Source organism: Panthera onca, chromosome D2 (assembly GCF_046562875.1).
Source record: "Panthera onca isolate mPanOnc1 chromosome D2, mPanOnc1 haplotype 2, whole genome shotgun sequence".
NCBI classification, from domain to species: Eukaryota; Metazoa; Chordata; class Mammalia; order Carnivora; family Felidae; genus Panthera; species Panthera onca.
This window is the reverse complement of record NC_138349.1, coordinates 36,202,708-36,228,217: the sequence shown is the minus strand read 5'-3', so window position 1 is coordinate 36,228,217 and position 25,510 is coordinate 36,202,708. Positions and strand designations below refer to the sequence as shown.

General features: G+C 40.9%; 1 protein-coding gene across 4 annotated transcripts in view; it reads left to right on the top strand.

The window, feature by feature from the left end:
* PCGF5 (polycomb group ring finger 5) overlaps positions 1 to 25,510 on the top strand; it is a 123,254-nt gene that overhangs the window by 39,255 nt on the left and 58,489 nt on the right. Inside the window, exons 1-2 of one of the 4 annotated variants that reach the window (XM_078434580.2) lie at positions 13,540 to 13,657; positions 15,709 to 16,002. In XM_078434580.2, the coding sequence (XP_078290706.1) occupies positions 15,891 to 16,002 (112 nt within the window). In that variant the 5' untranslated portion in view covers positions 13,540 to 13,657; positions 15,709 to 15,890. Of the gene's footprint in view, positions 1 to 13,539; positions 13,658 to 15,708; positions 16,003 to 25,510 lie in introns of those variants that run through there. The other 3 variants (XM_060642048.3, XM_060642049.3, XM_081790493.1) reach the window with 3 other exon arrangements.

The window sequence follows — 25,510 nt, the reverse complement described above, 5'->3', positions numbered from 1 at the left end:
GCCTGAAGTAAGTTTAATTCATCTAGTCAGAAGTTTGCGTTTTTACTCAGCTTGTCTTTGTACAGGTATGAATAAGTTGCACTTTGGCCCTACCGTCATGATGGCAAGTTGTATGAAAAAAATGTACAGCATGAGCATTATGCTTCATGAAGAAACAGAATCTTCAAAGGATAGCATTACAAAACATTTACATTTTTGCTTATCACAGTGAGTTTTACTTCCTAAGTGCTACTTGTCTATATTTTGATTCTGAATATTACAGATGGTCCCATCTATGGTCGGGAGTGCTCTTTTGTGCAATTTAAAAATGGTTTCAGGAGTCAGGGCGTATAAATGTTGGTAGTTCGGGTACAGCGCTCCAAGTGTAATGCCCAGTGTGTACTGACATGTACAGTTGTTGATTAGTCTTGACGATATTTGTGCCTTACAAAAGAAAAGAGATAATCAGTTAAAATGAGTGTGACTGTACGTTTGAAGAAGCACATCTCTCTAGTTCTTTGCTCGTGCAGTCTTTAATATATACTACGCATATGTGTATTCAAATACATATATATGTGTATGTTTACGTATATACGTATCAAGTAATCTCTGTAACTGCTTAGCTCTGTATAGCACAGAGTAGTTCTATGCCAGGTATTTTAAGTATTAACCTATATCAGATTCCTTTGAACTGATCCAAAAGAATGTCTAGAATTAAGTACAGTATAAATTGGTTTTAAAATAAGCATATTCTAGCTTATATGCTTGGAAAGTACGTTAATAGAAGTGGGTATTCACTGCCCCTCCGTTTCTGTTTAGTCCAGCCAACCCTGTCTGGGTCCCTTCCCTTCCTTGTCTTCTTCAGCCCCCGGTGTGATCATCCTGACCTTTCTCTTAGCTCCTTCCTTCTACCCACTGTGTCCACAATCCTTTACCCTTTGGGCCGGTCCGTTTATCCATTTGTGCTGCTTCTCTACCACCATGGCTGTCTGCAAATCTGTACCGCTAGTAGTGTGTTATCCAATTCAACTGGGTTCTCAGTGCTGCTGGGTTTTGTTTTTTTGTTTGTTTGTTTGTTTGTTTATTTTGGTTTGGTTTTGGTTTTTTGTGGGAAGCGTTGTTTGTTTGTTTGTATTCTTCTTCTATATGTGCCTGGACAAATTCTCTCCCATTTCCCATAGCTGTGATCGTAAACTCGATCAGTGTCCGTAAATTCTATGACCCAGAGGTAGTTGAGCCGTGGTCCCCCCTTCTGGCGGAAACCTCCCTGGAGGAGGCTTCCCCTATGGCGTGTTAGTTGTGGTGCCGCTACCCCAGTCTCTGCCTGTGTCGTCATATGGCCTCCTTCTCTGTGCATCTGTGTCTGCACACGGTGTTCTCCCTGGCTTTCTCCTGCTCTTCCAAGGGCACCAGTCCTATTGGGTTACAGGCCCAACTACTCTGGTATGACCTCCTTGGAACTTCATTATGCCTTCAAAGACTTTACTTCCTAATAAAGCCACGTACACAGGTACCCCGGTCAGGACTTCAACATGTCTTTTTGAGGCACACAGTTCAACCCATAACAGGCATTTAGAATAAATGTGTGTAATATTTAACATGTATCCTTAACATGTGTGTTAAGGGTTTGTGTTTAATGTGACATATAAAGATCACGAAGTCAGGAAACAAGGTACAGAAGTGTGAAGCATTCACACCGGTGTTGGGTATGGGCATTGTAGTATCATACAACTTTTAACTTTTAAAACTTTTTTTAACTTTTATTTATTTTATTTATTTATTTTTTTAAACGTTTATTTATTTTTGAGACAGAGAGAGACAGAGCATGAACGGGGGAGGAGCAGAGAGAGAGGGAAACACAGAATCGGAAGCAGGCTCCAGGCTCTGAGCCATCAGCCCAGAGCCCGACGCGGGGCTTGAACTCATGGACCGCGAGATCATGACCTGAGCTGAAGTCGGACGCTTAACCAACTGAGCCACCCAGGCGCCCCAACTTTTTTTAACTTTTAAAACGAATTCTATTTATTCAATTTTATCAATGACTAGTTTCTTGTTGGATACTTCTAACGTGAATTAACTTACATAACGTAAAGTCTTCATGCAAGCATTCATGCCTATGCCTATAAGTTCAGTTTCTAATTACAGAAATTCTTTCCTTTTCTAGCAGAAATGAGTACTCCACTTAAAACTTCAGACTTCACTGGTTAAAAAAAATGATTAAAAAATAAATTGTTCAGGAAATACTGTAAAGGAAATGGTGATCTACTAATTTATAATTATCAAGTTCCAATTAACCTCCTTGTCAGTATTTGTGATAAGCATTATCCTTCCAAAATTTTTAGGAAGTGAAGTACCACTGTAAGTTGTTCAAATCAAGAACAACAATTCTTGACAAAACTTACCTTTGAAAAATGTTAAGTGAACCCAATTTGACAATAAATTATGTAAAAAGAGAGAGAGAGAGAGAGAGCGCGCACAAGTCGGGGAGGGGCAGAGAGAGAAGGAGACACAGAGTCCGAAGCAGGCTCCAGGCTCTGAGGTGTCAGCACAGAGCCTGACATGAGGCTTGAACCCACAAACCGTGAGATCATGACTTGAGCCTAGGAGCCCGATCTGATATCTCTGATAAGAGAGTTCTGTGTTCTATATTCATCTGCCTCTTTTCTGTGTGACCACCATTCAGCCTTATTTATGATGTTCTGCTTCTGCACAATCTGCTATTGTAGTGATGAAAAAAGAGGGACAGGTTGCCTTTAATAAAAAGAGTAATTTTCTTATTGGGGAAGAAAAAAAAAGCGTTAAGTGAATACATGTAATTACCTCTCTTCTGATTTTTCTGCAGTTTCTTAATTTAGTAAATTAAAATGCCAGTATTCAAATGATCCAATAGCAAAGCCTCCTCTTGTAATTCAGCAGTATGGTAGTGAATGGACCTCAGTTGTGATGACTTACGGGAAAAGTACTTTAAACTCTTACCCTTTTTGCAGATTCTTCTTGATTTGCCTGTAACAGTCATCCAAAAAAGCTAGAAGGGGAGAATATCATCTTGACCTATCAATTGCATCATAGGAATAGAAGCATCCCTCCTTCTCCTTAGGCTGTCAGGCCAGATCTAGTTCCCACAGTATCCTCATTTTAAATGTGCCATCTCAGGCTGCCTGGGTGGCTCAGTTGGTTAAGCTACCGACTCTTGATTTTGGTTCAGGTCATGCTGTCATGGTTCATGAGATCGAGCCCTGCCTGGGGCTCTGCACTGACAGCATGGAGCCTGCTTGGATTCTCTCTCTCCCTCTCTCTCTCTGCCCCTCCCTATGCACATGCACACTTTCTCCCTCTCTCTCAAAATAAATAAACATTTAAAATAATAGTAAATAAATGTGCCCTCTCTCGTTGGAGCTGCTGTTCTTCAAAGGAAATGGAATGGTGAACTCTTCCCACCTGGTCCTTCATGGCCTCTTCTCAGACCAGGATCCAGGCTGCCAAAGCTGGCCACAGGGAGTCTGGCGGTGACATACACACACATTGCAGTGTGGCTTGCCCAGGTCAGGCTAGCTTGCAGCACTGTCTCTAAGTATGTAAGCAGATAGCTTACCCCTTGAAGCCCTGTGTTTTCTCTTAAATCAGCACTCTAGAATCTCAGGTAAAATGGGAAAATATTTTTTTTTCAATTTTTTTTTTAAGTTTATTTATTTTTGAGACAGAGAGGGACAGAGCATGAACGGGGGAGGGGCAGAGAGAGAGGGAGACACAGAATCTGAAGCAGGCTCCAGGCTCTGAGCTATCAGCCCAGAGCCCGACTCGGGGCTGGAACTCATGGACCGCGAGATCGTGACCTGAGCTGAAGTCGGACGCCCAACCGACTGAGCCACCCAGGCGCCCCTTAAATATTTTTTATTTAAATGCCACTGGGACTATATGGTGTCTTGAAGTCAGAGGTGAGAGACTAAGTCTGCTCTTCAGCAAACAGGACAGAATGTGTTTATTTAATATTCTTTTTCTCTTTGTTGGTAGATTTTCTCCACTGTGACATAGGAGAAAGATCAGATTATGATAAACCTTTAAATTAAAAACCAATTTTTTTTTTGTTTTTTGAGAGAGAGAGTGAGAGAGCACATGCACATGAGCGGGGGAGGCACAGAGAGAGAGAGAGAGAGAGAGAGAGAGAGAATCTGAAGCAGGCTCCAGGCTCTGAGCTGTCAGCACAGAGCCCGACACGGGGCTTGAACCCAGGAGCCATGAGATCATGACCTGAGCCAAAGTCGGATACTTAGCCGACTGAACCACGCAGGTGCCCCATGATTATGGTAAACCTTTACAGAGAATGAAAGATAGTTTCTAACTCTCTGAGCTGTTGATGGTGGTGGTGTTGATGGTGATGAAGATGATGATTATACCACCATCTTTTGGTAGTTAAGCCACTGCATTCTACTCACTGCCTGGAAAATAGAAATCATAACATTAAAATGTTACACTAAAACAAGAGCTTATTGGAATTGTAAACATTATCAACCCTGGGACACAGAAGAATTTTAACTGCTATCCTCTATACATATTCACAGATATATGCTCTCGGTCAGGAATTGGCAAACAACAGTCCCAAAGGCCAAATCTGGCTTGCTGCCTGTTTTTTTTTTTTTTTTTAAGTTTATTTATTTATTTTGAGGGACACAGAGACAGCGTGAATGGGGGAGGGGCAGAGACAGGGAGAGATTGAAAATCCTAAGCAGGCTCCACGCTGTCAGCCAGAGCCTGATGTGGGGCTCGAACTCACAAACCTCGAGATCGTTACCTGAATCCAAACCAAGAGTCAGTCGCTTAACTGACAGAGCCACCCAGGTGCCCCTGCTGCTTGTTTCTTAAATAAAGTTTTATTAGAACATAGCTGCCGCCATTCATTTGCATATTGTTTTTGGCAGCTTTTACCCTATAGGCAGAGTGGAGTTACAACAGAAACCATGTAGTCCACAAAGCCTAAAATATCTACCGTCTTGTCCATTGCAGATAAAATTTGCCAACCTCTGCTCTAGGTAATGCTTCCAAATTGTACAACCATATAATTGAAGAACTTTAAGGGTCATTAGAGATTATGTAGCCCAAGTCTAGAGCAGTTTTATAGATGGGCAGATCAAGGCTCATGAAGTGATTTGCCAAGGGTCTTAACTATTTGCTGTGATTTACTTTTTCTTTTTAAAAAAACAAAGATTTTTTTCCCCTAACATTTTTTTTATTGTGGCAAAATATACATAACAAATTTTACCATTTTAACCATATTTAAGTGCACAGTTCAGTGGCATTAAATACATTCATATTGTTGTGCGACCATCTCCATCATCCATCTGCAGAACTTTTTCTTTAAAAAATTTTTTTAATGTTTATTTATTTTTGAGACAGAGAGAGACAGAGCATGAACGGGGGAGAGAGAGGGAGACACAGAATCCGAAGCAGGCTCCAGGCTCTGAGCTGTCAGCACAGAGCCCGACGCGGGGCTCGAACCCACGGACCGTGAGATCATGACCTGAGCCGAAGTCGGACGCTTAATCGACTGAGCCACCCAGGCGCCCCTGCAGAACTTTTTCACCATCCTAAACTGCAACTCTGTCCCTATTAACCTAACTCTCCCCTCCCCTTCCCCCTAGTCCCTGGCAACCACGACAGTACTTTCTGTCTCTATGAATTTGACTACTCTCGATACTTCATATGAGTAGAATCATATAATAGTTGTCCGTTTGTGACTGGGTCATCTATAACTTTTTTTAATTGAAGGAAATGTGCTTTACAGAAACAAGAAAATTCTATCCTTACCCCTTACTTGACTTGGCCCAGGGTAAGCTGGCCAACCTTACTTCATGTCCCCAACTCTAAAATGGCACCTTTTAGGATCTATCTATGAAGAACTTAATACAATGTCATTCATGGTATTAGTCAGTTACAGTAAAAAAGAAAGATCTTAAACTTTACAGTGCAATAGTCACAAATATTAATTTTACGGTTCAAGTATTTGCTTCCAGAATTTTGGTATAGGAGAACAGAAATGCATACTTAGAAAGTAACTTTGTGGGCATTGGAATCAGCGCCAAAGATGAAGGGTGGTAATTCAGGTCTTAGGAACCACTGCTGGGTAGGATCAGAGCATGCTTCTCTGGTGACTGTTTCAGAGTTTGCCAGATTCAGTGTCTCCCTGTCCTAGACAGAGCTGCCTACACACAGGTCACATCTTGCCCTTTGTTCATCATCCTTTGTCTATTTACATAAAGTTACTCCAGATGAGGTAAACTATAATTGATTTTTAGTTTACTAACTGTCACATTTCAGTTCTGCCTCCCTAAGACTATATGCAGATCACTCAGTTGGAATTTTGAGTGTTCATAACACTCTTCAGACTTCTGTGCACATCCTATTTCTTGATTTCATCTTGAGTAATAGAAGCTGTGAGTTTCATATTTTACTCATTTGCCGCTTAGAGAGTAAGCTTGTTTTAAAATTCTTCCAGGGCAAGGAAGGGCAACTGGCAGGAAAGTTAGGTGACTGAAAAGCAAATAAATTGTACAAGGCATTTGTTCAAAGTATTTGTTTGTCATCAGGCCTTAAATTCTGTCTTCTGTTTTACTGTTGTTTTGTCTAAATAGCAAGGAAGCGTATAGATCTGAAATTCTTAAACTTAAGTCAGCATTCGTTTGCTTACTAAGTGCATTGCTTGAATTGTCTCCTATAATCCCCTTAAAAACTCCTAAAATGTGTGCTTTTATTATATCCATTTAAGTCATGGGAAAGCTGAGACACAGAATAGTTCTTTGCCCTATGACATATAGCCAGGAAGAGACTGTGCCAAAATTTGAACACTGGCACTCTTGAGTGCAAAGTCAGATTTCACTTATTTGCTTGTTCATTTGTCCATTCATTCATTCAACAAATCTTTAAGGAGAGCCTGTTATGTGTTAGACTTGATTCAAGGGCTACAGCAGTCATGACAAAAAGCCTTGCTCTCACGGAGCTTATGCTGTTAACCACTTTGCTGTGAACCATCTTGCATTCTCCTTCATCATCTAGTCTAAGATGCTTAGATGCTGGTGCTTTTTTCAGCTTCTCATCAAGAAGATATCAGGAAGTTTTGGTAACTGGTAGAAGCTTTTCCAGTCATTTCAACAGACAGAAATTAAGAAACCATTGAAGACAAATGTATCATTTCTTTCTTCTTGAACTATCACAAGTTATCATGGCTTCTGAGACTGTTTGTGGGGTTTATCACCCGGAAGGTAAAGAATTAAGAATATCTGTCTTATAGCTAATGTCCCCTTGCTTTAATTTAGGCCAATGTTCTCTTATCTTCCTGCACACCTGAACACAAAGTAATCGGCATCTTAGTCATTAATTCTGAATAGTTGAAGACATTGTGAACATACCAATTTGCCTTTGTTTTCAAGAGTGTTTTTGTTTTTGTTTTTGTTTTTGATCCAAGACAGAATTGTGTGAAGTACAAGAGAGAAGGTTGTTTTTGGCGGTTTGCTTTCCTCCTCTTGCAGTTAGGCTTTCCTTCCTCCTACTGGTTCCCCCACCTCCCAGCCAGCAAAGTGTTACAGTTAATATCCTGCTAAAGTGTTAAGTAATAACTAAAGCCTCCTGTCCTTCCCTGGCCTTTCTCCCTTCCTATGGCCTTTCTCCCTTCTACTAATCCTGGTGAGCTGGGAACCCATAGCTTAAGAGGTGGCTCATAAGAGCCTAACTGTGACCCCCTCCCCCCGGATATTTTGCATTTTAGTGGAAAACCTTAAATTTCTGCTACCCCTTCATTTGAGGGGAGTGAATAAAGATTTAACACATACCTCTGAGATGTTCGACTATACCAAATTATTAAACATTTGGGGATTTAGTTTTCTTTGTATGTCACTAAATTGCTTAGTGTGAAATATTTAGGGTTTCCCGTCTTGTTTTTAAACATTGGGTGGGAGAAATACTGAGTTCAGAGGAAGGAATACTTTGTGGCCATTGCGTGCCTTACTTTATGCTGTGTCCTAGATCCGTTGCTTTGCCTGAAGTGTCTCATTCATCCTACAAACATTCTTTGGATATATCTCAGCATCAGGACCTCTGCTGGGTGGGACAAGATTACTAGGTACTGTTCAGTGCTGGTGGCCCACAAGATTACCACTTATACCTTTCATGTTTATAGTCCTTTATGGTTTATAATTTAAAAAACATTTCTCACTTATCATCTCATTTAATCTTCTATATGCTCATTATAATAACACAGAAGTATATGAAGAAAATCTTCCCTGTAGACCAGTGATTAAGATGATAATATTAATCTTAGTTTTTATAGGAGGAAAATGAAGCCAAGGGAAGTTAAGTGACTTGCCCTGACCGAAAATCAAGGTCTCTTATTAGGTCTAGTGTCCCTTCCTCCCAACCACAGCTACCTGTAAAATAAGGACTTTTTCAAATCATGTGCCTAGTCTCCTCTGGTATTTGAGTGTTTATACCACTAAATTTTCATATTGCATTTGCCCCATTTGAATTTCATATCTTTTTTTGGTAGGGCTTTTTTTCTAACTTTTCTATAATCATTCCTAACTTAGAATCATCTACATTCAGATTTGATGGAATATTCTTAGTTTCTGCATGTCAGTCACTTGTCCATTTATAATCCTCAGGGATTTAATCTGACCTCCCAAAATAACAGTTGTGGTTTTGTCATGATGTTTTAAAATATCCATAGCCCTGATGATTGGAGTAAATGCAGCTTTTCCTTATAGTCTGTACCTATTTTAGCTACATCTCTGTTCTTCCAGTATAAATGGAACTTGCTCTAGCCAACTGTTGAAATCGCAGTAAAGAAAATACAGCTAGTTTTTTCTGCCTCTCAAAAGAGGAAAAAAACAAGTTGTGTCGGTCTGTCTCTTTAGCATAGTGTATTTAAGGCACTTTAAAATATTTAGCTAGTTGCACTGTGTTTCACAGACTAATCTTGTCCCTATACCTAATGCTATTTATTTGTACTCACTTTTAGCATACTGACTTAATTTCCCTTTTTTCCCCTGGCTTTCTCATTTATTTTTCATATCCATAGCTTTTGGTATTTTGCCTTGCTGTATTTATTGCTGGTAGAGTCATAAGCATGTAGGACTAGTTTCTTGACCTCCAATAGCAGTGCCTCTTTCAGCTGGAGTTTTTGTCATTTAACACCTTATTAGTAAATTTGGTGTATTGCTCCCTACTTGTTTCTTGTGGATAAGTCTCTGTTGCCTGTTGTGATTCATTTAGTAGTCCTAGATGGCAGGGATTATGCCTAACATATCTTTGGAAAGGTCCCTCCAGGAAGAAACCAGAGAAAGAGTACACAGAATAGGTCTTAAAGTGCCTACAAATATTCAGCTTTCAGTCAGTGTTTATTTGAATGCTTACCATTTGCCATCCATAGTGCTAGTGAAGCACAGTCGAGCAATGGATCCAGAAGGGGGCTCAGCCACGTCAACCAGGTAACCCAAGACAGTGTGCTATGAGACTTGAGAGAATAAGCTGAGTTGTCATGTAGGTACGCGGTGTATGTATATCATGGAAGTTCTTCAGCACCTTCAGGGTGTCTTGGAAAGTGGCCTTTGAGATTTCCCGATAAACCTCAAAGTGGCCTTTGAGATTTCCCGATAAAGGATAAACAAGGGCTGACCAGATTTAGCAAGAGTGGGGAGGGGTGAGGGAACTGGGACAGGATGCTCATTTGAAAGAAAGGAGACCCACCTCTGTAGTTCAAAGGTAAAAATGTTCATTAGGGCTACAGCCTAGACTTCAAGGGAGAGGCTGTAGAAGGAATGGGAATCTGGGATGGGTTTATTAAGTGTTTGGGTGGTTAGCCTAAGAACAGAGTTGTGTTTTTTCTTTGTTTTTTTTAACTGGGGAGCAACACGATCCAATTTGTAGTTAGAGAGTCCTCTGGTTATGCTGTGGAGAAGGGTTTGACAGATGAGAGCCATAGCTTTCTAAGAGTTCGTTGAAGTGATGGAAGGTAGACATGGTAGTAATCTCAACCAGGGTAAGTGGAAGGATTCAAAGGCATTTAGTAGAGAGAGTCCTTGACAATTATTGATCATAAGGGAGGGCTGCATTAACAGGAAAAGAGACGTGGTTGAGGGGGATTGGAAGTCCTTCAGTTCTGTTCCCCTCTCATTCCACTGTCACTGATTTTAGGTAATCATAGATTTTGAGCTGTAATATCCATGGTTATAAAATAAATACATTTTATTTTATATGTCCCATTTATTTTATTTTATTTTTATTTATTATTTTTATTTATTATTTATTTTATTTTAAATGTCCCAAGGGGACATTCACTTTGAATATTTCCTAAAATCTCTGTAGGAAGACTTTTAGATTACAGAGGATAGTTTTATGTTAGAGATATTCTGTATAAAACGATTAAATAGCATACTTAGGTAGATAAAATAATTTACAATAATGAAAAAGCCATCTTATTTAATATCCCAGGGGAAATGTAAATAAAGTTCTAACCCGATTTTTAAACATTATGCTATTAAACGTCAGATCATTGATAATATATTTATTAGCCAAGGACAGAATGTGAACTTTTCAGTATAGAATTACTTATCCATTACCGGGCCTTGACTGAAATAAAAATCTAGACATAAAATATAAAGTAATGAAAACATTTGTCAGATATACAGGTACCTCCAAATAGTTCCAAGAGTTATCAGGAGCCATCTGTGGTTCCCCGGAAGAGTCTGGATCAATGATGAAATGAAGCAAGTCATTGCTTTGGGATGATGCTTCTTTGATAGGAGATCACCAGTGGCAGTTCCTCCTGCATGCCATATCGGCAGTAATTCCCCTCTCTCCCTTCATCCATTCTTCTCTCCCTTTGTTCCTTATTTTCTTGTAAGCTCATTTGTTTCTTACCAAACCTCCCCTAAAATCCTGGACTTAGGAAATTCCCTTTGAGAGATGTAAATGATATGGAACCGGTACCTTTGTTTAGGTGTTGGCTTTACCAAAAGCAGGTCTGTGATTACGAACTTGCCACTTCCCAGGATCTTGGTTTCTACATTTGTAAAATGAGAAAGCTGAAGTAGATTAGTGATAAGGGGACTCTCAGCGATGATTCTTTTATCTGCCTTTCCCCCCCCCAGTCCTGTATATCCAATTGCTTCCAGGCCTTTGTTTATTTGAGGGTCTCACTGGTACTTGAGATTTGTTATCAGAGCACCTGCTCACATGGAAGCTTCTGTGGTTTGTTCCAACCCCATGTCAGAACCAAAGAACTAAGAGGTAACTTACTGGCAAGTATTCCCAGGGAAGAAAAGGAAACAGCCACTGAAAGTCCTATGTTTAGATGCTCAGAACCTACACGTAGGTCAGGAAACTTGTCTCTTTGTAACATTCTCTCTTACCATTTCTTTTGATACTAATTTTTTTAACCAGACAAATGTTTGAGGTTTTTTTCTTATTTTTTTCATATGTGCATTTTTTTTTTCTTGGACTGGGAAAGGTGGGTGGTTGCTGAAGAAGGGAAAGGAGGCACCACCAAGCATTTTACTACATCGTGTGCTACCTCTGGGTACACAAGGCACAGATTTCCTTACCAAGGTTGTAATTCTTTGTTACCCCCAAGCCCACCATTTGTAGTTCTGATTGTGGCAATGCCACCTCTACATCCGTGTTCAAATACTGCTCTAGCATGTTCATCATCCCTCTTCCATTGCTAATAGAAGCCTTTCTAATATCCATCCTCAAGCTCATTTCCTCAGGGAATGCTGATTAACCCCACTTACTATTGACCACCAGTCACATTTAAGCCCCCCTGGACCTTCAGTAAGTGGTATGTGTGTGTGTGTATGTGTGTATGTGTGTGTGTGTATACACACACACATACACACATACACACACATATACACATATATGTGTATATACACACACATATATGTACACATATATGTATACACATACATATGCATACATATACAAGTGCATATACATATATGTATACATATACATATATGTGTGTATGTGTGTGTGTGTATATACATTTTCCATTACATGTTTTACATGCACTTGAAATAGGGCGACTTTTCACATATTCATCTGTTTTGTCTCTAAGATGAAAGATTTGAAAGTAATCCTTCCGCTCTAAAGTCATTTGACCAATGTGCCCATTGTGATTGCTGTGACTTATTGAAGTTGATCCTAGCATGGAAATTGGCATATATATTTTAGGTTCTTGTAAGGATGATAAAAATGTCATTGAAAGCTGTTTGAGAAAATGTATTGCTCCTGCTGTAATATTAACAGTGGTATTTTTTAAATGTTATGTCCACTCTACATAAGTTTTATGATAAATTGGATATTTTTAAAAGCTGTCTTTGTCTACTTGTTTGGTGTATTCACATTTGAAATAGATCTTTGAACACCTGTATGGTTGCTGGACCGGTGGTTGTTGGGTTTGTTGGCCACTAGAACCATTTCCACAGTCTGTCCCTCTGGTGATAAGGAAGGTTAGTCCTGTCAACAGGAGATGAAACAAATAACTTTGCATTAATCGCCCCTCCCCAACTGTCAGTTCCCTAGCCCCACTGCTCTCACTTCTGCAGAAGCAAAGATGATGTAATTGCAACACCTTTCCCTCTTATGCACAAATTGAAGCCACCTTTTGCTGATTACCTTTGGGATGTTCGCTTTGACTTTTGTTTTACTGGTGGAGACCACACGGATTTGCCTGCCACCGTAGGATTACTGGGTTGCAGTCTTCTAAGAAGCAAAGAACCAGGTCTAATTTAATGTTTAGCAAACGAGTGGTTGTAGAAGAAATTTGTTAAATTTTTGGAATGCAGTAGAATAGGATTGAATGACTTTAAGGAATCCTTTAATGCATGGTTTTGAATACATTTTTGCAGTAAGTGGTCTCTTGCAGGTCTCAAAGCCACTACGAAGAGAACTGGGGTTTTTGTTTGTTTTGAACCTTGAAAATAGTAGTAACTCTTTACCTTTCTGCTAATACCCCCGCCCCCACCGCGCTCCTTGCTCACTTGTCCACGATCCCCACCCCAGAGTAGTAAGTTCGTTAGTGATTTTTACATAAGGTGTAAATCAAGGAATGTCTTCGTCCCCGCTGCTGCGCAGGTGGGACTGGCTTGGGGAAGACGCAGTTGAGTAGACAGTTTCACAGGGTGACTCATTATCAGCACTGACCGTTGCTTTTAAACGCACCAGGGAAAATGTACCAGACATTGTTATGATGAAAACAACCGGGAGGGGTGGCGAGAAGAAGAACCGAGATGAAATTTGGCCAAGGCTGCGAGTCGCGCTGAAGCCAAGGAGGCCAGGGCGGGCGGCAGGCCGCAGCACCTGCGAGGAGTGCGGGCAGGCGGGCGTGGCCTGCGGGCGTGGCGCCGGGGGCGTGGCCGGGGGCGTGGCCGGCCGGCGGCGCCGGCGGTTGGAAGGGGGTGGAGTTGCCCTTGGAGGCGGCACCGGCTCCGGGCCCCGAGGCCCGCCGCGCCCTATCGGGCCCGAGCCGAGTGGCCCCGCGGAGCCGGCGCGCTCCCGCCTGCAGGGGGAGGGCGGACGGGGCGCGGGGACCGGCCAGGCCGCGGCGGGCGCTGTTTCTCTTTCACTTTCCTTCCCTCTGAGGCCGGCGCGCTGGCGGGCGAGGAGCGGCGGCGGCGGCGGCGGCCGCGGGGTAGGTATCGGGCGGGCTTGAGAGCGGCCGAGGGGCCCCGGCCGCCCCCGCGCTCCCTGCCCAAGTTTGCGCCCGGGGCGGGAGCGGCACCTCCAGGCACCTGCCGCGGCCGGCCTCGCCTGGAGCCGGGAGTCTCTCGCAGCCGGGGTTGGGGTGTCCGGCCAGGGTCTGGGGGCTTCGGGGCCGCGTCCTGGCCTCGGGCGCGGAGAGGGCGGCGAGCTGCCGGCGCTCGGCCCCGGGAGAGGCGGCGCGTCTTCCCCGGCGCAGCCCCGGCCCGGCCCGAGCGGCGCGTCCTCCGGGCCCGGGCCCGCGCACCTGCCAGGCGGGCGGGGCGGACTTGTGCTTGGACCGCCCCGGGCCGTGCTGCCGGGTCCCGCCGGAGGACGCGGAAAAGTTCCCTTCCTCCCCGTCACTGCAAATACTTGCTTCCTTTAACCGTCGTGGTGACAGGACTCTGTGGCTCGGGTGGTATGAGATCGGGACCGTGCATTTCCTCTTTCAGAAGACTTTCTCTTAACTTTGGAGCTTCCTGGCAAACCTGTGGACAAGGCAAGGCCCTTAGTCCCAATGTGTACAGGAGAAGCCGAAACCCAGGCACGGATATTAAATGCCTTGCGGAAGGTCATAAAGGGCCGCAGACCAGACCCGCCCCCCCCCCCCCCCCCCGCCCCGGCCGGCTGTTATTTATGCTCCCTTTGTGTTACACCCTCGACACAGTTCTCCTGAGCGGTTAGGATGACACCCCCAGAACCTGTAACTGCACATTCTTAATGGCGATGTGTCAATGGAATGATGCCTTTTACCTCTCCCATTGCTTTATACTCACCTGTGAGTTAACCGCTAAGATAGGAGAAAAGTTCCTGTTTATAGGATTAACTTGGGAAATCAGTACCTTCCTTCATGCTGTTTTCTCCTAGAACACATTTGTTTGTAAGAAACCTTTAAAACTTTTTTTTCCAGCAACTCCACGGACCAGCCAACTGTGCTAAACATTTCTGGAAAAAAAGTTAATGACGTTCAGTTCTTATTGTGTGCTAGCTTTATGTATATGGTCTTATTTAATCCTTACCACTCTAGGGCGTGCGCACTCTTTTCATTAATAGTTTAAAAACTGAGATTTAGAGAGGATAAATAACATTGCCCAAGTTATACATTTACTAAATGTGACCAGTTTCTATCAAAGAATTTGCAGTCTAATAGAGGAGATAAAGAATGAATGGAACTATAAATTAAATTAAAAGAAAGATGTAATAGGAGAGTAGTAAGGGTTAAACCCGAGAAGAGAGTACACTGAGCATAACTTTGGAGAAGGGTTTCCAAGGATACAGGTAGGATTTAGAGGAGAGGAAGGGCTTGTTGGACAGTGGGTATATAGAGCCTGCAAAATGGACTATGAGAGATCCTTTCACTTTGCCTGAAGAAAAGTGTTGAAGGGTATGCTAAGGTCAGCCTGTGAAGGTCTTGTATGGAAAGCTAAGGAATTTAAATGTCTTTGTAAAGAGGGAACACTGACAATCTTTGAAAAGAGGACCCGAATGTGATAGAATAAAATAAATCTGGTAGAATGTAAGATGGACTGCAGGTGGAGAGGTACTATTCAAATAGGGTGGCTATGGATGGAACAGAAAAGGACATCAACTTGATTTCACTGACTGGATGCAGGGTACAAAACGGAAATGGGAAGCATTTTGATAGGATAATGATTTCAATTTTGAATCTTGTAACTCGTATTAGAAAGGACTCCTAATAGAGAAGTCAAGCAGGTAGTTAAACTGCATTACTGAAGAGGTAAAGATATCAAAACTGGAGTTAACCGCTTTGGGTGTCACGTGTAGAATTGAGAGTTAAGGCTCCAGGATTGGATGAATTTGTCATTTTCCTGAATGACACCATAGCAGGTTTACAAATTAATGTGACAGTGAATGAAGTGTTCTGTTCACCCATACACCCAATTTGGAGCATATAACACTTGCTGCTAATATGTTATTAATACCGTATGAGGAATTTGACACTCTTTTTCTCTTATCTTTTTAAAATTACTGTGGAAACAGAGATGGGAAAGCAGAACCACCAAAAGGAGTGATGACCAGCGATCTCATGATAAATCTGGATGTTAGTTCTCATGCCTCAGGACATCCAGTTGGGAACTCCACGCCGGCTCCTGGGATCAGACTTCATCCGCTTACTACCCCTCTTTGCCTGAACTACTAAAGCCAGTCCTAGCTAACCACGAATGGCTACCCAAAGGAAACACTTGGTGAAAGATTTCAATCCTTATATCACCTGCTACATCTGTAAAGGGTACCTGATCAAGCCAACCACAGTGACAGAATGCCTCCATACCTGTGAGTATTCTTTTTTGTCATTTATGCCTCAGAAGTTATGGGCTACACTTGTTCTTTTAAAACCACCACATTTTGTTTTTATCTAGATTTTAGCTTTCAAAACAATGAGTATTCCAAGAATTAACTCTGAATCTATTTTCAGGATTGAATTTGTCATTAAGATACCAGGGGCATGAAATTTTTCTTGTATTATTATGTAATAGTTGACTTTTGTTTAATTTTCATGTTCTAAAAACCATGAACATATTATTGGATATAGTTTTTTGAAAAGCGAACCATTTTAGCTTTTTGATTTAAAAAAATTATATTGCAGGAATTAATCTCACAGGTTTTGTTTGGGTATACTTGCTTTAATTCATTGGCTTTTTAAGACCTTATTGTATGGTTGACTTACAAAAAGCTGTACATATTCAGTGTATGCAACTTGATGAGTTTAGAGATAAGTGTATGCCCATGAAATCATTACCATAGGTCATAAACCTATCTATTTCCTCTGAAAGTTTCCTCCCATGCTCTTGTTATTATTTTTTTGTGATATGACCACTGAATATAAAACCTATCCTCAGCAAATTTTAAGCGTACAACACAGTAATATTAACGATAGGCTGTATGCCGTGCAGATCTCTAGGACTTCTTCGTCTTGTTGAACTGAAATTTTCTACCCTTTGACCAAAAAACCAGCAGCCTATGCATCACTTGGGAACTTATGAGAAATGCACATTAACAAGCCCCACTCCAGAATTACTGAATCAAAAGGTCTGGGAGTAGACCCAGCAATCTGTGTTCAATAAGCCCTCTAGGTGATTTGGAAGCATGATCAAGTTTGAAAACCTCTGTTCTAATATGGTCATGTCTATGGAACTCCTGTCAAGTTTCTTTCTCACCTGGCCTATCAGTAGAAGTTTCATTGTTCTAGCCACTTATGCCAGGATTCCACATACTTTCTGTGTTTCTGCCCATATGAAACTGTTTTCCTGTTTCAGTGAAAGTAATTCTAGTAAGTTCTAGTTTAATGCCTATTGTGTGCACCAAATAGATACTTTATATTATATTATATATATATATATATATATATATATATATATATACATACATATATATATATGTATTTTTTATATATATTTTATATACTTGATTTCATTTTAGCTTTGCTTGAAACAGTCTGGAGTGGATATTGGGAAAGAGAGAGTATAGAGATTATCTTCATTTTGTGGGTGTGGAAACCTTGAGTTAAGTAACTTGCCCAGTGTCACAGCTAATGAGTGGTGAACCTTATTCAACTCCAAAGCTCATGCTCTAAGATCCTCCCTTTCACCTGTTCTCCTGCTACTGAATTGACATAATACTACACCAGGAGTTTTAGATAGGTACAAAATAGAGAATCACCTGGAAATGGTTAAAATGGCAAATTTTATGTAATATATAGTGTACCACAATAAAAGCAAAATAGAATCATTCTAAGAAGCTGTTTAAAATACATACACTCAGGGGCGCCTGGGTGGCTCAGTCGGTTGGGTGTCTGACTTCAGCCCACGTAACGATCTCGCGGTGAGTTCGAGCCCCGCGTCGGGCTCTGTGCTGACAGCTCGGAGCCTGGTGCCTGCTTCTGATTCTGTGTCTCCCTCTCTTTCTGCCCCTCCCCTACTCATGCTCTGTCTCCCTCTGTCTCAGAAATAAATAAACATTAAAAAAAATTAAAAATAAAATACATATGCTCAGATTTCCACCTAGAGCGATTTGGTGAATCAGTTGTGGTGAGGTCTGTGTATGTGTATTTTGAAAAACCTCTCCAAGTGATGGAGATATGTATTACCTTTGGGTATTACTGGCCTATGCTATTCAATTAGCAATTAACTACGAACTGTCTTGAAATACTAATTTGCTGTTGCCCTGTATCATTACTTAACTTGAATAATTACCAATTAAATGTCATCGAACAAATATTTATTGAATACCTATTGTGTGCCAGGCACTGTCCATTCTGGACACAGAGGATACCGCAGTGAACAGGATAGTCAAACATCTGGGCTCTCAAGAAGCTTAGATTCGAGTAGCTGAAACTAATAATAAATATGTGCCATGTAAGATAATGATAAATGCTATGAAGAGAAATAAAGAAGGGTTGTGGATAGGAGAGATGGGGTTAATTTATATACAGTGTCAGGGTTGGCCTCTTTGATACGATGACATTTGAACACAAACCTGAAGGAATTGAGCTCTGTGTATATATGGGAAGAGCATTCTAGATGGAGGGAAAAGCAAGTATAAGGCCTTGAGGTGGGAATGCCCTTGGCAGGTTTATGGAACAGCAATCAGAAGGCTATCACTGCATGTCAGCTGAAAGATTATAGGGCCTTCAACCAGGGTAATGAGGTGTGCAATGGAGGCGGGGAAGAGTGGATTGTGGATGTATTTTGGAGGAAGAGCCAATAGGATGTGAATACTCTAGGGCAAGGACTCAATCTTCTACTTACATGTTTCCCACTACACCAAGCATGGTACCCGGACCTGGTCCACGGTCTGTTTTGTTTTACTTCTTCTAACATTTGTGCATTATTTTCATATTTGGATTTCTCCAGCAAAAACTGCCAAATCTGGGAGATAAGAAGAAAGCACAAATTCTCCAATTTCTGCCTTTCTAATGCAGATTTTATATCTGTTTTTCTGAAAGAAAATTTTCTCTGGGACATAATAAAATCCCAATTTTAAATTGAGATGGAAAACAAAAGATTCCAGAAGTATAAACAGTCATGTTATAAGCAAGGGCTGTGTTTATGTTTGCAACAGCAGTTTAAAGTCTAAAGGGGTAAGTGACAGTTTAACAGCACAAGTCATTCTGGCCTGAAAAACTCCTTGGCCATCATCAAGCCCCTTTGCTGAAAGAGAATGTATGTGGCAGAAGTGGGATTAAAAGACAGTGGTAAATAAATCATAAATGTGGCCTTTATCATCAGCAGAGAATACCAAATAATAAATGATGGAGTCAGATACTCAACCCAGTGTTTCTGGAGAGCTGAGGATCCTGTAGTACTCATCTTTATTCACTTTCTGGTCCTTGGACTTCTGGGTACTATTTTGCTTGTATTTATATTGGAGCTTGTAGGCAAAAACTATCCCATTTGCAAAGTATCTTATTTGTAACGATAAGATAATACTGCAACTCAGCGTTTCTCAGTCATTGGTTGGGTCTTTGATCTTACCCAGTTTTCTTTTTTTTTAATAAGTTTTTTTTTTTTAATATTTATTCATTTTTGAGACAGAGAAAGACAGAGCATGAATGGGGGGAGGGTCAGAGAGAGGGAGACACAGAATCCGAAGCAGGCTCCAGGCTCCGAGCTGTCAGCACAGAGCCCGATGCGGGGCTCAAACCCACGAACCGTGATATCATGACTTGAGTCGAAGTCGGACGCTCAACCGACTGAGCCACCCAGGCGCCCTTACCCAGTTTTCTAATGTATAATGTATGTATGTCTAATTTCCAATGTATAATGATGCTGTGATTTGAGATAGTATAAAATATAAAAGTAAGATGGCCAAATGGGACAGGAGGAAAGTGAGAAATGTTAAGTGACGCTGCAGTACATCATCATATTTTTTATCTTGACTGATAGAATATAGAAAGAATATCTTATTAAAATAACTCTGTACAAAGACTATGATTTTGTGATTCTTTAAAGAATGGGTAAAAAAATAGTTCTTACTATGAAAATTCATGATATAAGATTCTGGTCTTACTTGAATTTTGAAAATTAAAATATATAAATGGAGCTTTACCGTTGATGAGTAAAACCAGACATGGAATCTGCCCTTCTGGACTTTCTGGTCAAATGAGGAAGGACAGAGTAATCAAGTTAAGAAATATATGAAATTTGGATGCTGATAAGTGCAGTGAAACTAATGAAACGGAATGATATAATAGCAGGTATGTGTCGGGATATTGCAGCAGAATGGCATGCAAGATAAGAAACTAGAGTGTTTTTTGAAATTCCTAAAGCCATAGGCCCTGGCCTGCTCAGGCAGAGATGTGAGTAAGCTTGGGCCTGGCTGCGGTAGAAATGCATGCAGCAGGGCGGGAGGTGGGAATCATGCATGATGCTCCCCGCTGTCATATGGATACATGAAGTTACTTTTTTCCTTTGGGATACTCTGCAAATGCATTTCACCTCTTTGTCTCTCCTCCTCAGATCAGATAGGTTGATGCTCTCCCATTCTCCCAGTAAGTTCTGGAGCTAACACTGCCCGGCTTCCCTATTGATGTAGAAAGAAGGGCCAACAGAACCAGCATGATAAGTGACTGCAGCAGCCCTCGATGTTAGCACGCCAGCTGTGTGGAAGAAAGAGAAAGGGGAAAGCCAGTTAGAAGGATGTGGGAGGCAGAGGTGACAGGGCAGGCTGTGTCCCAGGCTCTGGGCAAGGAATTGCCAAAACAAACAGACAGACAAAGCTTACAAAAGCCCCCATTTTTAAGTAGGTTTGTACCTCACCTACTAACACCACTTCTCTAAAGCAGGCCAAGGACACTTGATAAAAAGATAAATTTTTTAAATTAGGAGGAAATTAACATACAAATGAGTTTTATCTTTGGTCACTTCATGCTAGATGAGCTAAATCCACATTAACCATGGTTGCAGATCTATGAGATCATTTTAATAACCCAAAACTTAAGGAAGTAAATGTCCCTCCAAATAATTATTGAATTATTTAAAATATTTAGTTGTCAGTCACTTTGCTAGCCACTGGAGTAGAGTGGTAAAAAAAAAAAAAAAGATTGATTTAGAACTTAAACTCTATCAAGCAAACTTCTCATAAGCCAAGAAAAAAATTCTACGTGTGTATTTGGATCTTTTTCTTTTCCATGTGAGCTCACCTACTCTGGGACTTCAGCTGCATGTGCTGATGTCTCCCAATCTTTATTTCTGGCATAAACCTTTCTTCTGAGCTTCAAAATCCTCCTGGTGTCCACCTGGATGTCCTGAAGCCATCTGGAGCTCAGCATGTCTAAAAATGAGTGAATGGGATACTGATCTTCAGTTATTCCAGCAGGAAATAAGCTCCACACTCGACTCTGTTTACCCTCCCTAACAGAATGGGGACCAAGTCCTGTCTGGTCTCTCTCTTTAATCCCTCTCAAATCTGTCCCTTCACTGCCACCCCCCTGTGACTGTTCAGGCCCTCATTACTTCTGCCCAAACTCTCTGCAACTCACTTCTAACCTGTGTCAAAGCATGATCATTTAAACAGTTTACTGTCTTCACTGCTCACTCATCAGCTGACCCAGAATTTCTTAGAGATACCCAGGTGCCTCGGGATAAATTGAAACTACTTAGCTGTGCCCACATCTTCCTCCCTCACTGCCTACTGCACATACAGGCACATACTTGGTTCAGCAGTGTGCTCTGCTTTAGAATGCACTTCACCCATATGCCCAGTGAGCAGATGCACATCCTTTAAAACTCATCTCCTCCAAGATATGCCACCGACTTGCTACCATAGGTAGCTTTGGGTTACGTGTACCTTAGTGCCTGGTACTTAGGTGCTTGATAAAGGATCAAATGAATAAATAAATGGCCAATTTGTTGATTATTTTATTGTGTTTTTTCTTTCAGAGATTCATACGCAGTAATAGGTAGCTTGAAAGGCACGTAGGCAATGTCAATTAGGAATTACATATTTTGAAAAACGGTCTTCTACAATTTAGGGGGAAGCCTCGTGCGTCTTAGGGAGAGAGAGACACTGGATTGGGGACCAGAGATTGGCAGTTCTAGATTAAAGGATGCTCTGTCTCTTGCACCAGGATCCTCAGAAACTTTTTGAGGTTGCTTAGGGTGTATTTGCTTGTGGCTGTATAGGTTGTTGACTTAAAATTAAAGACTTTTCACTTCAACTAAGAACAAAGGAGCTTTGTTCCGGCAGCTAAAATGTGGAGAATACAGTGCGTTGGTTCTTAACTCTCTTGTGGTTAGCGGCCCCTGTAAGAGTGATGATTCTTTCCCCAGGAGAAAAAGAAGGTTATAGACATAGAAATCTGTGGTACAGGAAAGGAAAGCTTTCTTCTTTGTGCCCTTTCAGAGATTGTGGCAGTAATCCCTGCACAGAGAACAAATTCTTTGGAAAAGTGTTGTTGTACTTAGTTTTTAACTTATGCAACGAAGAAGGGTTAATTGATAATTAAGTATAGTTGATGTGACAGTTAAGGGACTTGGTGATTTTATGTGGTAATAAGTAAAAATGAAGGAACAACACAATCAGAAGGTGGTAAAATTTAAGTATAACCAACCATTTATTGTTTTTGAACAAGTATCGTAAATATAGAAGTACTTTAAGGTACAGAGATTTCTTGATATGTTCATACTCGATGTTTGAAAATCTTAGGCTACATCCACTTGCTATATCCAAAGCGCAGTCTCCATCTGCCAGCCACAGCATCACCTGGGAACTTGTTAAAAGTGCAAATTCTTGGGCCTTACCGTAGACCTGCTGAATCAAAATCTCTGGGGACAAGGCCAGAAATCTGTGTAATAACAAGCTTTCAGGTGATTCTGTGATGTGCTAGTTTGAAAAGCACAGCTCATGACCAGACTTTTATAATACTAGCATACTTCAACTAGGCAGTCTGTAATCATACTGCAATTAAATCACACCATAATTAAAATAAATGCTAATAAAAGATTAAACTAATGGCTATTATTTATTGAGTGTTTGTTGTATTTGGGGTCATGAGCTTTACATTTATTATCTTATTCAATCTTCCCAAGAACCCCTCAAGTTAGGTGGTATTATTTAATCATTCAACAGATGTTTATTAGCACCTACATTGTGCCAATCATTATTCTAGCCAATGGAAACACAGCAATAAACAAGACAGACCTAGTCTGCACCCTCCTGGAACTTCTGTTCTAATTGGAGAGACAGACAATAAGCAAGTAAACAGGATAATTTCAGATGCTATGTATAACAACAGCTATGAGAAACAATAAAACAGAGAAAGGTCTTTCTTGGGACTTACCATTTGAACAGAGACCAAAATAATAGGAAGGAGCAAGCTGTGAGAACGGTTGAGGGGAGAGTATTTCAGATTTTATCACAGTGTTTTTTCACAGAAATAGGACTCAGAAAGGTTAAGTAACGAAGCTGATAAATGCTGGAGCTGGGTTTGGAATCCTGGACATCTGACTCTGGCATATCTTCATAATAAATTATGATATTTTCCTAATTTTATTTTTTCTTCTTTCTGCTTGGCTTTGTTTCTGAAGCTTCTTTAAGCAAAGAGGTGAATTTAAATATACGTATATACAGAGAGAGAGCGCGCACACGCGTGCACATGAGCTCACACACACGGCTCTCCCAACTATGTTTGCATGACAGTATACCTGTCATGATGTACCCAATCATCTGAATTTATTAATTTATTAATATTAAATAGCCATTATATTGAAGGAAAGATATAAACTGAACTTTCCAATAAGGTATTCTTTATAAATTTCAATTTTTTGAGGCAAGACTTTTTCTTAGAATAAAAATCAAAGACCTAATTAGGAATTATATTTAAAGTCTCAACAGGTTGCACGTACAGTGTTTCAGGATTGTACTAGAAATGAGGTGAGGTCAATGGTATACTGATGTTACATGTTTCAAACAATATTTTGGCAGAAACTAGACATTCATTTATGAAAGTGATTATAGTGTTCATTTTGATGATTCTTTTTAAATAAGAAAATAATTATGGGTCTTAATCTAGGTGTTACTAGCAATAATGCTAAAGAAAAATCATTAAATTTATGGTTCTTTTAGCTTTTGAAACTGTGCATGAGATAATAAAGAATGTTTAAACAGTTGAGCAGAGCATCATAGTGGACACTAAAAGACAAAACTAAGGATAACAAATTTAAAAATGAAATTGTCTTATATTGCCTTCTGAAAATAAATTATATCTAGGTCATAATCATTTGTGATCAGTGACGGATTGAAAAAAAAATATGTACCCTAAAATAAGTAAGTATTCAGAGTTAGAAATCATGGTTAGTGTACTGGTATGTTTAAGAGTTGAACACAATGGTTGAATGTAACCATTATGAGTAAGTACAGTCCAAACATGTAGAAAAGGCAGAAGACAATTTCTATTTGGATACTTTGAAGACTTTTCATAACTACTAATTTTTTATAACATACTGGTTTTTTTTTTTAAGTTTCTTCATTAGAGAGAGAGAGAGAGAGAATGAGTGGGAGAGGGGCAAAGAGAGAGGGAGACACAGAATCCGAAGCAGGCTCCAGGCTCTGAGCTGGGCTCGAGTCCACGAACTGTGAGATCATGACCTGAGCCGAAGTCAGATGCTTGACCGACTGAGCCACCCAGGCGCCCCGATTGGTTTTTACCAGGCTACTATATTGTATCAAAAAATTTAAAACCAATAGACAAAGCTTTGTTCTCTCAGAATGTTCAACTGCTGACATTTCTTTATTCAGTTAACAGAAAATGATCATTGTATTTTAGAAAACTAAAATAGATTTTAATTTCTGTTGAATTAACTCTTTTTAATTGTCAAAAAAAAATCACTAGTAAACTCAGAATCTCTTCCCTTGCTCTAGTTAAGTATGCAGGCTGATTTCTGACTTGACTACAGTAGGACACTATAGGCCCTAAAATCCTGGCTCCCTTTATTATTCCTAACCCTTGTGTCCTCCTTTATTTCACAAATATTTACCGAGCACCTCCTCCTCCAGGTACTATTCTGGGCACCTGGGACACATCAGGCAGCATAGTAGGCAATAGGTAAGTCATAGTGTATAGTAGTAGGAGGTGGTAAGTGCTCTAGAAAAAAGGAAAGTCAAACTGGGTAAAGGGAATTGGGCAGTGACATGTTACAATTTAAAATAAGCCTGGGGGCACCTGGGTGACTCAGTCGGCTGAGCATAGGCTCAGGTCATGATCTCATGGTTGTGAGATCAAGCCCCATCGATGTTGGGCTCCACTCTGTGTGTGGAGCCTACTTCAGGTTCTCTATCTCTCTCTCTCTCTCTCTCTCTCTCCCTCTCCCTCTCCCTCTCTCTCCCTCTCTCTCCCTCTCTCTCCCTCTCTCTCCCTCTCTCTCCCTCTCTCTGACCCTTTTTCTTTCGCTCTCTTTCCCTCTCTCTCTCTCTCTCAAAAAAAATAAAATAAAATAAACCTGTGTTCAGGGTAGACCTCATTAAGAAAGTAACATTTAGACATTTAAGGGTGCGTGGGTGGCTCAGTGTTAAGCGTCTGACTTCGCCTCAGGTCACGATCTCACAGTTCATGAGTTCATGAGTTTGAGCCCCGTGTCAGGCTCTGTGCTGACAGCTCAGATTCTGTGTGTCCCTTTCTGTCTGCCTCTCCCTCACTTTTGTGTGCGTGCTTTCTCTCCGTCCCCCTCTCCCTGTCTCCCCCCGCCCCCGTCAAAAATAAACAAACATTTAAAAAAATTTAAAAAAAGGAAAGTGGCATTTGAATGGACAAGGAGGTGAAGGAGTTAGCCAATCACATATCCGA